Raw genomic sequence first — 15,774 nt, forward strand, 5'->3', positions numbered from 1 at the left:
ATGTAATCTTAGGAAAAAAAACAAAATTAATAAAATTATTTTACCCTTTTCAAAAATAAATAAATATTAATCATAGTAAAATAATAACTTTAATACACATTGAACTTGTCACATTCATATATATATATATACATATACTTAATTTGTCGGGAAGAGAAATGTGATTAATTTATATATAAATACATATAAGAGTGAATTGATATTTGAGTCGAATATTGTGAGTTGATCGTCGATAAATTTTAAACGGTTAAAAATCATTTTATATATATATATTGGAATTTTGAAGTATCAAAATCACAGTAAAAATTAATATGTAAAAAATTTTCATAATATTTGATTTAGAGCAAAAAAACAGGTAATCAACTGACAAATTATTCAACAAATCATCCAGACTTATGATGTTCAGTGTTTTTAAATATTTTCTTTTATTTTTCTACTTTTTTTTATTGAACTAGTTTTTAACTGTTTGTAATTCATTTAAAGAAATACATAAAAAGTGATTGAATATGTCTTTTGTTTATAATGGGATGCAGCTAAATGTTAACGTGTTATTAAAAAGTAAATGAATCTTACGTGTAGAATTATTCAAACCCTAGCAGTTCACTAATTAACACTTACTTTATTGACTAAGTTCAATTATTAATTAATTAATTAATTTCCTCAAGAAAACAAAATTACACCACACACGTGCGAGCACCAACTCAGGTGGATGGTTTTGAGATGGAAACAAGTTGTCTTTACATTTAATATAGCATATTTATCTCTTAAAATAAACCCTTTTTTATTCTAATATTGTTTATAATGCCATTAGACTTCATATATATCACTAATTAGTATTATTATAAAAAGATTAATACATCAAATATGAAAGGAGAATTTGATGATTATGCAAGTTAAATAAGTTATCACATATACAATATATAGTTATATTACTTATATATATAGCTAGTTATAGACTAATATATTATTTTGTAAGTGAACATTAGTATAATATGATTTATAATTATCCCAAAATAACCCATAGTAGTGATCGTTAAGAGATCAAAAGTTACTAGTTCATTTTTAATTATGAATGTACAATTATTAGTAAAGATAATAATAGTTTTCTACCTTGATAAAGTTAATAAAATTAAAAATAATTGGATATATATTTGAAACTAGTTATTCACATTTGTAGATGACTTCTTTGTTATACTATTCATTTAATTGACTTTTTCAAATTCCAACTTCCAACTTATTTTAATTTGTCTAATTCAAGTTCTTTTTCTTGTATTTTTATATGAAAAGATTAAATTCCCATTATTGTATGCTTTAAAGGGTATATTCAATTTTACTTTTAAATAAAGAGTTTTTATCTTTTATAAAAAAAAAATAGTGTTTTCAGTTAGCAAACATGTAACTTTTTTCATAAAATATGTCTCAAATGGACAATATGAATTATCATATGAGTTGAATGTCCAATTGAGCACAAATAGAATCAAAAGGACTGATTAAATATATATGTTTAATATCCCATCCAAGTTTATATATAGAAAAAATATATATATGTTTCAACGCTTTTATTATATAACCATATATTAAAGTCAATCATAAACTTGATATTTACCTAGTGAAGATAATATTCACGATGTTGACATGAAAATACTAGATTAATTTTTTTATGGTTAAATTACGTAATCTAAAACATGCAATTGGGGGATATTTAATATATTTAAATTTACAGATAAAAAGTCACATTAACTTGTAGAAAATTTATAATCTTATGTTAAATTCTATATCATTTTTGACACCTATGAAATTGTTGATACATATTATGTAAGTACACTAAACACAATTTTCTCTTAACTAGTGTAATATAGTTTCACAAAAATGGGCACCCTATATTTTTAGAACATTAAAAAAGTTATTATATATGTTTAATATATTCAGTTTCATTAAAATATCATATTAAATGTGATGACAAAATATTCAGTTGTGCTATCATACTTAAGAAATAATGATGGGTGAATAGCTGTAATATATACTCTATTAAAAAAAAATATATATCTATATCAGATTTTTGTTTGAAAAAGTTATATAATATTTATTTTATAAATTGTATTAATTTTTAATATACTATACATTAATTAATATATATAAACTCAATTCAAAGATTCGGATCTTTTATGCTCAAACTTTAAATTGTGTTATATGAAGTTTCAACTAACAAAATTTTAGCAATGTGAGGTTTTTAAGATAAAACCTCTGTCATATTATATTTATTTTTTTAATTAATTTGACACGTTTTTAAATAAAATAATTTTTAGAGACGTTTATTTTTACAAAAAAATAATTTTTTTTTTTAAATTTATACCTTATAATTTGTGAAACTAGTTTGAGTGACTAAAAAATGTGTAATATAAGAACAAATTTGAATAGACATGGATTTTTATTTATTTTTCAAAAAATATCCTAACGACCTAACTTTGTGTACAATTTACAAATTTAGACGTATTTTTATTTTAAATTGAGTTTTTTTTGAGATATACTCATTTAAAATTGTCAAATATGGTTTAAACATTTTAAAAAATATGTAATGGGTGAAAATAATTGAAAAAATGAAAAAAAAATATATATAGAATTGTTATTTGTTTTTATAAATATGATGAATTAGTTGTGAAAAATAAAATAATAAGTTAAGATAAGAAGACGAACATTTATGAAAATATCTTAAATGATTAAAATTCATATTAATGGCACCTATACGACACTATTCAAAGATGAAGCTCATTTATTCAAACCACGTCAGATCAAACTCGAAATAACAATTTTATATATATAATAGTTAAATAAATATATGAGTTTATTCCTATATTCTTCTTAATTCCATCTAAAAAAAATAACCCATAATAATTTATGGAAGACAAGGACCAGGTCATTGTCACATACTCACATAAGAAGTCCTTTATTGCAAAAAAAGTATTTCCATAATTATTTGATACTGTTACATGTAATGGAGAGTTTAAATTAAAACATGGTTGAATAATTACTAGTTTATTTCTCACATCAATGGTTAAGTCGTCCATAAGTCTATTTTATTAATTTGACACGTTCTCTATACCTTAATTTGCGTCAACTATGTTTTATTTTGAATTTAGTTTAAATCTTTTTTAACTTTAGTGTTTTATATCATGTGATATTAGTTAATTAAATTAATAAAGTACATAAAAAGTAAAAAGTAATATGATTTAAGTTGTTAATTTATTTAATGAAAATTGAATTATTATTATTATTATAATAATTATAATGGATATAGAAATGTGGTCCCTTTCACGTGGTTTGAGTCTATCGTTAATGGTGGGTTACATCCAATGCACCTTCTTTCCTTTCATTTCCTTGATGAGACTACTTCAACATATTAACTATTTTAACTCGTTTTTTTCAACTACTTTTTTATTTTATTTTTTTTAAATAACGTCCGTACACTCTTACACTCTTACGTTACATTCTTTTATATATAATTGTTTTTAAATAATTCAAATAATATAAATATTGTCGTTTCTAATTTATTAAAAAAAAGAAAGTAAACTACCGTAGAAAAAAGGAAAAAAGCTCACTTAGACGTATGTACTTGTACAACTAGCTCACTTAGACGTATGTACTAATAAAAGGTCATTTAAACATACATACTATCAAAAATTGGCTCATTTAGCCTCTTTTAATAACCATGGTTAACTGTTATTTTTAAATTTATATATTTATTAATTAAATATTAATATATTTTCTCTCTCCTTCTTTTTCATTAATTAAACTTGGTAAATTTAATTTATTTTTAAATTTTTTATTATTTTAATATTAATTCATATTTTATATTTCATCTTCTTTTTTTTATTAGTTTTTATTTCTCATATTTTTTAAATTCTCATTTAAAAAAAATAATAATAACTTATTTATGAATTTTATGTTTTCTTGTAATAATTTTTTTAAGTGTTTTTTCTTATTTAATTTAATATAATAAAAATGAAAAAGAGTTTTTTCTTATTTAGTTTAATATAAATAAAAATGAAATTAATAAATTTTTTTAAATTTTTATTCACAACTTATATTAGTAGTAAATGAATTGTTTTGTCTAATATTTGATTAATGAGTTTTTATTATTATTCAATTCTTAATTCTTAATTAATTTATTTTTGTGTTGAAGGATTTTTATTGTTAAAAGAATTTTCATTGTTATATTCAATTATTGGGATCAAACAATTTTAAAATAATTAATAATTAATTTGAATATAAAAAAAGATATATAAAAAAGAAGAAGAAATATAGAATTAAAATAATTAATAATTAATGTGAATATAAAAAAAGATATATAAAAAAGAAGAAGAAATATAGAATTAAAATAATTAATAATGAATGCTCATATATATAAAATAAAATTAAAATAATCAATTATAAATACTTATATAGAAATAATAAAAGATTATAAAAAAAGATAAAAATAAAGGGTTATTTATTAGTAATAAATGAAAAGGAAAGAGAGAGAAAATATATTAATATTTAATTAATAAATATATAAATTTAAAAATAAAAGTTAACCATGGTTATTTAAAGAGGCTAAATGAGCCAATTTTTGATAGTACATATGTTTAAATGACCTTTTATTAGTACATACGTTTAAGTGAGCTACTTGTACAAGTACATACGTCTAAGTGAGCTTTTTTCCTAGAAAAAACATCCCCTTCTGTTACAAGTCTATAAGAATAAGACCCATAATATGATATGGGTTTTAATTTTCGGGTCGGATCTTGAAAAGAAATGGATAACGCGTGACAGGCATGTATGCCGAGTGCCGACTGCTAAAATCGGCCAGCTCACCTACTTTTGATCTTATTATATATATATATATATATAATTATATAAATAAATAAAATTATTTTTGAAAAAAATAAAAATAAAAATAAAGAAGAAGTCTCTTTGGTGTGTTTGACGTGTGGATGGGTCTGAAGTGGGAGTAGGAAGGAGCCTTTGCGCAATCATCGATGTGGATTCTCTTTCTACAAACCAATATGCCTTTCATTTATTAATAAAATTATTATACTTTTTTATAAAAAATTAAAAAATTAAAAAAATAAATAAAAATGATGAATTTGATATTTTTTATTGGGATTGATTGAGATTTGATCAAATTATTTTTAAATTCATAATTTAGAATTTTTATGGTTAAGTTATATCAAATAATACTTTAAACACGGTTAAAATATTAAACATTTATAAATAAAAATTATATTACTAATTTAATTATAAAATTTTATAAATAAATAAAAAAATATTTTAAAACCCTTAAAATTTAAATCAGTAGAATTTAAGTAAGATAATATGAATTATTTTGATGTTATCATATATGCATTTTATGTATTCCACTTATAAAATGACATTAAGTGGATACAATAATTGTCCGTATGGATAACATCGAACTATCCAATAATGGGTTCGGTTATTTTGATAATACCTAGCAAATAAGGAGGAGGATGTTTCACTTTTGTGTATAAGTGTCATTTTATGAGTGAGATACATGTATTGTTTGTATAGGTAGAATCGAAATAACTCTATAAGAGGGAATCATCTCGCAATAATAAATTTCTCTATTTTCTCCTTATATTTATTCTTTTTTTCATCAAATAACACAATATCAAGATATTATCTCTCATTCCCTCCCCTATTATTTCTCTATTATTTTATTTATTTATTTTCAAATAGCAAATAAATAATAAGTTAACAAAGTTATTTAAAATTGTTAAAATAAAATCTCGTTTTTGTTAGAACTTTAACCATACCAATCCAAAAATTATAAAATTTGAAAGAATAGATATAAAATTTGAATGGTCTCAAATGGAAAAAAACTAAATTTATCCAAAAAAAATTAAATTACAAAAAAAATAATTTATTTTAATAAATAATAACAATTTATTTAAAACAATGGCTACAACTTTCTCTCTCTTTCTACACCACTCTCTTTTTAATAATATCAAACAAATATTTGCCACGTCAGTCTCCGGTTTTATTACCGAACAGACCGGCTGCCGTCCCACCATTTTTGCTCTCTCTAGACGACGGCTAGAGCTTGTTTGGCTGTTTTGTACCTGCCTTTTTCTATTGGCGTTCTTAATTTTTACAAATATTTTAAATGATTTATTTTACTAATACTAATTAAAGTTAGATGTATTAAAAAAACATACTTTAATATATTTTAAGAAAATTATTAATTGTTTAGACCGCATATCTAGGAAAACCAAACATGACCTTGTTTTTGCTTCTCTGACTTTTCCCACTTCCCATTTCTTCCTCCTCTCTTCAATATCTATAAGGGAAGAAATACACAAAGTCCATCCTTTCTCCGGGGAGTCTCTCCTCTTCAACGCATACTTCAAAACCTCTCTCTTTCTCTCTCTATATCTCTCTCCGAAGACTGCAAGTGTATCATCATCATCATCAATCGAGATGCCGGCTTGGTGGGGCAAGAAATCTCCTAAAACTAGAGTAGATGAATCACAGCAAAACCAACATGGAAAGGGTACTCAGATGATCACAAATGATATGAACAGAAGTAAAGAGAAAGTTCGAAGCTTTGACGAGGTCTCACATACACTTTTTTCGCCTAAATCGCGCATTTCTCCACGAAATAGTAGAGAATTCTCATCGGCCGCCGGTGGAACTGGAGTTACCTCAAGTGGGTCTTCGACCTTTTTGGGTTTTTCAGAAAGAACTCATCCTCTTCCTCGGCCATTGATTTCATCGACACCATCTTTGCCGAATGATTATGTTCCTGGTATTGGATCTGTTTCAAGTGTAAGCTCATCTGGGTCTTCTGAAGAGGGTATTCATCTTGATCATGGTCAATTTGGTATTCCAAGGTTAGATATATAGATTCTTTTCTTTTATTAGATTCCTTATTTCTACTTGATTGATTTGATCTGATCTGATCTTTACTTGACTTATGAGTTATGACTTTGGATGACATATTTCTGATCTAAAGACCAAAACTTGTATTGGGTTTTCTTTGAATTGGTAATATATATGGTTGTTGATTGATGATAATGTTTCTACATCAGGGGAGTTTGTGATATGAAGCTGAGTCCCGTACCAACAAGACCAGCAACTGCGAATACCTCTCCTATTCATCCACGATTTTCTGCACCTCCCAATTTAGATTCCCCAACTGGAACTGGAAGGCAGTTTGATGGTAGGATTGAGTGTCATCCTCTTCCTCTTCCTCCATCTTCTCCAACTAGGTCTCCTTCCCCTTTGTCAAACATAAGAACATCTCCATCTCCTTCTCCTTCCTCTCCATCTCCTTCTCCTGTGATTGACACCTCTCATCCAACTACATCCAATTGGAAGAAAGGAAGACTTCTAGGAAGAGGAACTTTTGGACAAGTTTATCTTGGGTTTAACAGGTATTTTCGTTTTCATTTTACATTGTTGTATTTGAATGATTCATCTGAATCTCTCAAGTTTTGATGTTTTCTCTTTGGCAGTGGGAGTGGCCAGATGTGTGCTATAAAAGAAGTCAAGTTTTTTTCTGATGATAATACATCAAAAGAATGTCTTAAGCAATTGAACCAGGTCTATTTTAAAGTTTTAAATTATTGTTTTCTTTGTTCTATGTTCCATATCTTCATCAATAAACTGACTGGATTGTTAAAACTTCTTATTTCAGGAGATTAATCTTCTCAATAAACTTTCACATCCAAATATAGTCCAATACTATGGAAGTGAAATGGTATGATGATGTTGTTTTCCCTTGTTTACATAATTCACGACAAATCTTGTACTGAGCTGGTCTGATCTATTCCATGGTTTTCAATGATCAGGGTGATGCAACATTGTCGGTTTATCTGGAATATGTATCTGGTGGTTCAATCCATAAACTTCTCCAAGAATATGGTCCTTTTAAGGAACCTGTTATTCAAAGCTACACTAGACAGATTCTATCTGGACTTGCCTATCTACACGGGCGAAACACCGTCCACAGGTAATATAACTGCTTTTATTTTCTTAAGAATCGGTTTACAACTGTAGATTAATAGATTGTAAACGAGTATGTATTCTCATTTATATATGTATTGTCGTGTTTCATTGATTTTGAGTAGGGATATAAAAGGGGCAAATATTTTGGTTGATCCGAACGGAGAAATCAAACTTGCTGACTTTGGCATGGCCAAACATGTAGGTTTCATCAATATCCCATCTTATTATATTTACAATTAGCATATGATATTTTCTTGATTTGATGTATTAACTCCCAAGGTTTTTTAAATGCAGATCACGAATTGTTCCTCAATGCTTTCGTTCAAAGGAAGTCCTTATTGGATGGCGCCCGAGGTATCGTTTCCCTCCATCTCTTGTATATCCTTGTAATATTACCGGTGTGGGTTGTTTTAGATTTACCTGATCCATCTTTTTGTTGTTTTGTCTTCTTTGATGTTTCAGTGTTTCCTTTGTTCTTAGCTTGTACTTTCTTTTATACCAGAGATTTCATCAAAACTACAATAAAACGCGATTGTCACATCTTATTGTAGAAAGTCAAACAAGTTCAGTACAAGTCACTATTGTGATTCAACCTAAAACAAATCCTCTTAGTAGGAGGAGAGCACTCGGGTGACAAATGACTTAGAAAAATAGCAAACAACATTATCGTGATTCAAAAACTCTAGGTTATTGCAGGTGCTGAGGTCCCTTTTGCTCGAATTGCATCGCTATAAAAGATTTTCTTTCTTTATTATCCAACATTGATTTGACAATCTTCAAATCATTCTTATCCTCACTTTGGTCTCCACTAAGTAGAACCTCCACAAAGCTTATCTTTTCGTTGTACTCTTCATGTGGCGTCTTTTTATTTTTATTTTTTTTGGAATGAAATTAACTTTTTTTCTTTTTAAATATATTAGTTTATGTTCTTTTAATGATTTTTTTCTTCAATGGTTTCAGGTTGTGATGAATATGAATGGGTACAGCCTTCCAGTAGATATTTGGAGTTTAGGATGCACCATTCTGGAAATGGCATCCTCAAAACCGCCATGGAGCCAATATGAAGGGGTGAGGACATTATCCACGTTTTAAGTTTCCTCGGCGCATGAATCTTCTCTTTTAATGTTTTTTTTTATAAAAATTTCTATTGTTGTTTTTTTCAGGTGGCTGCTATATTTAAAATTGGTAACAGCAAGGATATTCCTGAAATTCCTGATCACCTTTCAAATGACGCTAAGAATTTCATAAACCTGTGTTTGCAACGGGATCCCGCAGCTCGCCCATCAGCTATGAAACTTCTCGATCACCCTTTTCTAAGGGATCAAGGAAGCCCGAGATTTAGTAGTGGCAGCAGCAACTTTTCTAGAGAAGTCCACTTTCCAAGTAGTTCTGATGGAAGCCGATCACCTGTAAGACCAACCCGAGAACCGCGTTCTAGCCGATACTCTGATTGGGACAATGCAACAAGACAAAATGTCTCGTTCTTACCTAGCCCAAGGTAACAAACTAACAAACAAACACTGCCTGGTCTACTTTTTTTTTTCGGTTGAGAATAACTCCATTCGATTATCTAATTGCAGGGAAAATGCGAAGACGATTACATCTTTACCTGTTTCTCCTTGTTCTAGTCCATTGAGGGATTATAGAGCAGCAAACAGAAGCTGCTTTCTATCTCCAACACATCCTTCTTACGCGTTCATAGGACAAAACGTACAGAATGGGAGAGAATACTCGACACTTCACACGAGAACAAATCCGACGTATGCTCCTGAACCGTGGAGAGAAGACGGGCAGTTTAAATTCCAAACTCCAAGTGCTTCTACAATCCGAAAGGGGTAAATAAATTACCCATCCACACATTGGAAACTTGGGAGGATGTAAAATTAACACGTCAGCTCTTAGCGTTCGATTCGACGATGTCGTTAGAGGGCTGGTTAGAAGAAAGAAAATCGGTTTTGTCGGTTGAAAACTGTTCGATCTTGTTGTAAATTGGAGGATTAGTTAAACTTCAGTATCATTTTTAGTTATCAAAAAGTTGGTTTGAATTTGGAGAGCAATAACGTCAAATATATTGTAATGGAATATGATAATTCTATTCATACCAATTAAACCAAAAAAAAATTATAATTATATTTACTTAAAAACCAACTTTTGATTCCGTATTTAAATTGAATGGAGTTGGTTTTCCGCCAAAATTAAAACCACTTTCAAACTTTTGGGATCGTTAGGGTTTGATCGGCGGCGACGATTTTGATGGAGTTCTTCAAGTTGGAATTCGTTCGCTCATGTATGTTCTTCTTTCTCAATCTCTCTTCAAATTGAAATTCGCTCGTTTTACAATTAGTTCTTCATTCTCTGAATGAAATCATCTTCATAGAAATGCGTTTTGCATCATTCATAGAACGATTCAAGCTGTTGGGTCAAAATTCAATGCATATGAGAAGTTTAGGAAGAAGGAAATGGCTAATACATAGGATTCCTAACTTTGATTTGACTGTATTTGGATAAGAAATGAATCTAAGGTCTAATTGTAAAAACTATGAACAAATTACTTGGATCAATTCATAAACTGTTCTTCAATAGCTACGTTGTCTGGTGTTCTAATGCCGTCATCGTGAGCGCCTGCACCTAGATATTGTTGTACAACCAGCACAGAAGTTGTTGACATGAATTCGGCCGAGCATAATAGATCGCCGATGATTCCGAGTTCTTGGAACTCGTTCCATTCGCTGAGTCCTGCAACTAGTAGCGATGACGTTTCTTGCGTTCTACCGACTATGAACAGTTCGTGTATTCTGTCCACTGTTCTTATCGACGCCAGGGTTTCCTCTCCGTTGTTCACGAACATTTCCTTGTAAGTGAAGGATTTGTCATTCGTTTTGAGCATCTTGAACTCGTTTAGAATATCTTCGTCGAGTTGCTCCTCTTTCTCTTTGTCGATTTGTAAGGTTAGACTCCCAACGCCGCTCTTGTTTTTCTCCATTGTTGCCGTCTTGACAGCATCGTTTCCAGGAAGGAATCGAATTACCGTGAGATTATTTGCAGGATCCTCTGACATCCTCATTGCATATGATAGCGCTTCTCTATCATCCGGTCCGCCAAAGAACAACAATGCTATATGGTGGCTGACCTTTTTGCCTTTCACTTTTGTAGATCCGGTCATTCCTCTATCAATGAGAATGCAGACTGAGCAGGGCGCATTCGCTAGTAGGTTTTCATTGAAGGCCCTGGTCTTGAGATCTGAAGATTCCGTATCATCAATGGTTTGTTTGTTGAAAGGAACAATGATAACAGCAGCACGCATTTCCTCCGCGAAGTTGGTAACCTGTTCGTGCATTGTGGGGAAGAGGGAAATAGCTGTGGCATTCTTGACAGAGACAAAATGTGATTGACGTTCGAAGTTATGGAATGCGTTGATTATGTTCTCAGATTGCCCTCTAACTCTTTCGATTATAGGGTGCTCTGATTTCTCTGTTCCGTGGACTATGATCGTGGATGATCCATGTCCGGTGAGCTCAATGAGGTGAAGGGTGCTGATGGCTAAAGGCGATCTCTTGGTCGGGTGTGAAGCTTCAAGAAGGTTAACTATGGTTGGAACATTCCGAGGGTTGTGAATGCAGGTTATTACTCGCAGTACAACATCCCCTCTTGTTCTTTGAATAGTCCTTCTCTTGTAATGAACTAACTTCCTTCCCGGCTTGTAAATGGTCGTGACTATCGGCATGATGAAGACAGTCATCACTAAGGCCAAAACCTCGATCATAGCAAAGGTGATATCGTCAATCACGTGTTGGTCTTTACCAATGTTGAGAGCAATCAGTTCAATAGCGGGTTTCGTGTTCATTAGCAAACCGAGACTCAGGCCGTCCTTGATGGGCATCTGATAGAAGACGGCACCAAACAGGGTCCCAGCCACTTTTCCGGCTGCCCCAGTTACGGCTGCCACGATTAACATTCCCCACGTCGATGCGCCCTGGATCTTGCTCAAATTCGTCTTGAGTCCGCTGGTCATGAAGAAAATTGGCACCAAAAAGCCTAATACGAAGTCCTCTAGTCTATCTATCAGGCTCATAGCGAAAGGGCCATAAGGGATGACCAAGCCGAACGTGAAAGCCCCAACCAAAGCATGCATTCCAATAGCATCTGTCACCACCGCCGACATCATAACCCCTGCTAGAACCAGAGACATGGCTATCTCGCTTAAGCTGTCTTCCTCAGTATGCCACATTATCAGTTTTGTGACTCCCGGACCGATCAGGAATACTTGCAACGATACAAAGACTGCAAATGAGAGTATCACCATGAAGCCCGGGAAGACAGAACCCTGCATCTGACCTATCGAAATAGCGATAACCACGAGACAAACAGAGATTGTATTAGTGATCAAGGCTGCCGAAATGCTGAGCCGGCCAATGTCCAAGTCAAAAAGGCGGAATTCCTGGAGAGTCCTCCCAAGTGCAGGCAGGCTGGTGGAGGAGAGAGCAACTGAGAAGATGATGAGGAAGTTTCCGGAGCCAATTGTGGTGTACTTGTGAAGCATGAAAGAAAAGGCACAACCTACGAAGAAGGGAGGCAACATACCCATAATGGCTATAGGAAGGGCCATCTTGAAGTTGGACTTCACAATGGAGAGGTCCATCTCGAGGCCGAGAAGGAAAACGTAGTAGGTCATGCCAATAGTCGACATCAATTCCATTAATATCACGCTTCGTTTTGGCATGACATATGCAACGAACACACCGTAAGTTCCTAACATTGATGGACCTATAATTATCCCGGACTGAACGAACCATAATGGTAAAATAATAAAAAAATTATTTATAGACTTTGATATAATGGATGGATGCATGGACATGGTTTATACCAACTTACTTACCAATAGCTCGGCGACAACACGAGGAAAGCGCATAGGGCGGAGGAAGAAAACAATGAGGCGGTTCAAGCATAGCATAACAATAGTCTGGTAGATAAAAGTTGGTAAAGCGAAGTTACTAGGATTATCTCCTGTCCATATCCCGCCTGAGGAGATCAATGTGGTGGGATAGCAAACTGTTTCATTGGCCAGCAGGCCAAGACCAATATAAATCGGCTCATTGACTGTCTCATCGTCGCTGGCCATCTCCTATATATGAATCCGTTGGCCGAGCGAGACATTTGCAGGATTCGTCCACAGCGCGCCCAACTTTATAGTTCCAATCTTGTGGTCTTGTTGAGGGCGTGGCGTGCTAAATCTGTCGGTAGAGCACGGCACACCCCGGGTCGGATATCAAATGTGTAGTAATATCATTCTCAAGCCAATTCTCCCCCTTCTTGGATGGTAATTAATCTTACTATTCTATCTGAAATGGACCGTAAATTTAGGCTCTTCCCCGTTTTGTCTGAAATTCATCAACATCTTCTCTAACATTTACCACTTAATTCTCCTCCTTCTAAGAAAATATAATTAATTATGCTTCTTTCATTTTAATTATTTAACTTATTAATTACTCCCTTAATCAACTGGTTTAACTCATTGTCAAAAGTTTCACTTCCATTTAAAGTTGTAAGTGGTTCCTAATTTTCTATGCTAAAAAATATATATTATGATACTTATTTAATATATTATTAGCTTTATTTGTATCAGAATTTGTGACAAAATTGGCTTGCATAATTAAAAACTGTAAGGGTGTGTTTATAACTCTAAAATTGGAATTGGAGGGTGCAATTCTTATGTTTGTTAGACACTTTAATATTAAGAATTAAAATTAAAATTAGATTAGAATTAGAATTAGAATTAGAATTCAATATAGTGTAATTTGAGAGTTTTCAATTCCAATTTTTTTAGGTTGGAATTGTAATTCCAAATTAACACGTTTTCACGTTTGTGACATGTTTAACATATTTTTCACACATTAAACACAATTAACACGTTTTTAACACGTTTAACACATTTTTCACACGTTTTCATGTTTTTGGCACGTTTAACGCATTTTTGGCACGTTTAACGCGTTTTTGGCACGTTTAAAACGTTTTTTACACATTTAACATATTTTTTAAGTCCTAGACACGTTTAACACATTTTTGACACGTTTAACACGATTTTCACATTTTTAACACGTTTTTCACATTTTGACACATTTTGCACGTTTAACAAGTTTTTCACATATTTGGCATGTTTAACACGTTTTAACACGTTTTTGACACGTTTAACACGTTTTCATGTTTTTGACACATTTAACACTTTTTAACACATTAAACACGTTTATCATTTTTTGGCACGTTTAACACGTTTACCACATTTTGACACGTTTAACACGTTTTTTATGTTTTGGCACGTTTAACAAGTTTTTCACATATTTGGCACGTTTAACACGTTTTTGACATGTTTTCATGTTTTTAACACGTTTAAAACGTTATTAACACATTAAACACGTTTAACACATTATTGACATGTTTCACATGTTTTTTACGTTTTTGACACGTTTGACACATTTTTAACATATTTTGACACGTTTAACACATTTTTCATGTTTTGGCACGTTTAACAATTTTTCACTTATTTGGCATGTTTAACACATTTTTAATACGTTTAACACGGTTTTTACGTTTTTGAAACGTTTTTAACACATTAAACACGTTTATCATGTTTTTGGCAAATTAAACACGTTTTTGACACGTTTAATACGTTTTCACGTTTTTGGCACGTTTAACACGTTTTGGTATGTTTAACACATTTTGGCACGTTTAACATGTTTAATAAATTTTGTCACATTTACCACATTTTGACATGTTTAATACATTTTGACCTGTTTAACACACTTGTGACATGTTTAAAATGTGTTAAACATGCCAAAAACGTGAAAAATATATTAAACGTGTCAAAGATGTGTTAAACTTGTCAAAATGTGTTAAACATACCAAAAACGTGTTAAACGTACCAAAACTGTGTAAAACGTGCCAAAAACGTGTTGAACGTGTTAAACATGTCAAAAATGTGTTGAGCATGAAAAACGTGTTAATCTTATCACAATGTGTGAAAAACATATTAAACGTATTAAATGTGCCAAAACGTCAAAAATGTGTTAAACGTGTCAAAAACGTGTTAATCTTATCAAAACGTGTAAAAAACATGTTAAACGTGTTAAATGTGCTAAAAACGTCAAAAACGTGAAAAACGTGTTAAACGTGTTAAACGTGTTTAACGTGTAAAAAACGTGAAAAACATGTTAAACGTACTAAAAACGTAAAAAAAACGTGTTAAACTTGTCAAAACGTGTGAAAAACATGTTAAACGTATTAAAAATGTCAAAAACGTGTTAAACATACCAAAAACGTTAAAAACATATTAAACGTGTGAAAATGTGTTTTAAGTATGCAAACGTGTTAAACATGTCAAAAACGTTCCCAAAACGTGTTAAACATATCAAAAACGTGTTAAATATGTCAAAAACGTGTTAAAAATGTTAAATATGTCAAAAAGTATTAAACGTGCCAAAAACGTGAAAACATATTTAAGAAGTTTGAACCAATATTTTATTTTACAAACATAGGAATTGGAATTGAATTACAATTTTATCATTTTCCCAAGAATTAGAATTGAATTACAATTCTATAATGTTTCAAAACATAAGAATTGTAATTCAATGTCAATTCTCATTGAATTAAAATTAGAATTAGAATTAGAGTTCCAATGTCGATTCCAATTTTAATTCCCCCTCATCAAACACACCCTAAATGATTTTATTTATTTGTTTTGAAGTTATTTGAATGATACATTTAATAATGGAGAAG

The 15,774-nt window shown here is 31.0% G+C and overlaps 2 protein-coding genes across 2 annotated transcripts; one reads left to right on the forward strand and one right to left on the reverse strand.

Moving 5' to 3' along the window:
• Window positions 1-6,330: 6,330 nt before the first annotated feature.
• Window positions 6,331-10,115, forward strand: LOC124919554 (mitogen-activated protein kinase kinase kinase 3-like). The gene is made up of 10 exons (XM_047459815.1): window positions 6,331-6,887; window positions 7,086-7,430; window positions 7,512-7,599; window positions 7,694-7,756; window positions 7,848-8,008; window positions 8,127-8,202; window positions 8,299-8,358; window positions 8,965-9,072; window positions 9,168-9,502; window positions 9,585-10,115. Exons 1-10 carry the CDS (start codon window positions 6,475-6,477, stop codon window positions 9,841-9,843), a joined length of 1,908 nt encoding a protein of 635 aa, XP_047315771.1. The 5' UTR covers window positions 6,331-6,474; the 3' UTR covers window positions 9,844-10,115.
• Window positions 10,116-10,423: 308 nt separating this feature from the next.
• LOC124921757 (cation/H(+) antiporter 15-like) lies at window positions 10,424-13,123 on the reverse strand. Its single transcript, XM_047462456.1, has 2 exons — window positions 12,881-13,123; window positions 10,424-12,784 (listed from the first exon to the last, which is right to left on the reverse strand). The coding sequence occupies exons 1-2, from the start codon at window positions 13,121-13,123 to the stop codon at window positions 10,562-10,564; spliced, it is 2,466 nt and encodes an 821-aa protein (XP_047318412.1). The 3' UTR covers window positions 10,424-10,561.
• Between the last annotated feature and the right edge of the window lie 2,651 nt (window positions 13,124-15,774).

The sequence above is a fragment of the Impatiens glandulifera genome, chromosome 1 (assembly GCF_907164915.1).
Source record: "Impatiens glandulifera chromosome 1, dImpGla2.1, whole genome shotgun sequence".
Taxonomy (NCBI): Eukaryota; Viridiplantae; Streptophyta; class Magnoliopsida; order Ericales; family Balsaminaceae; genus Impatiens; species Impatiens glandulifera.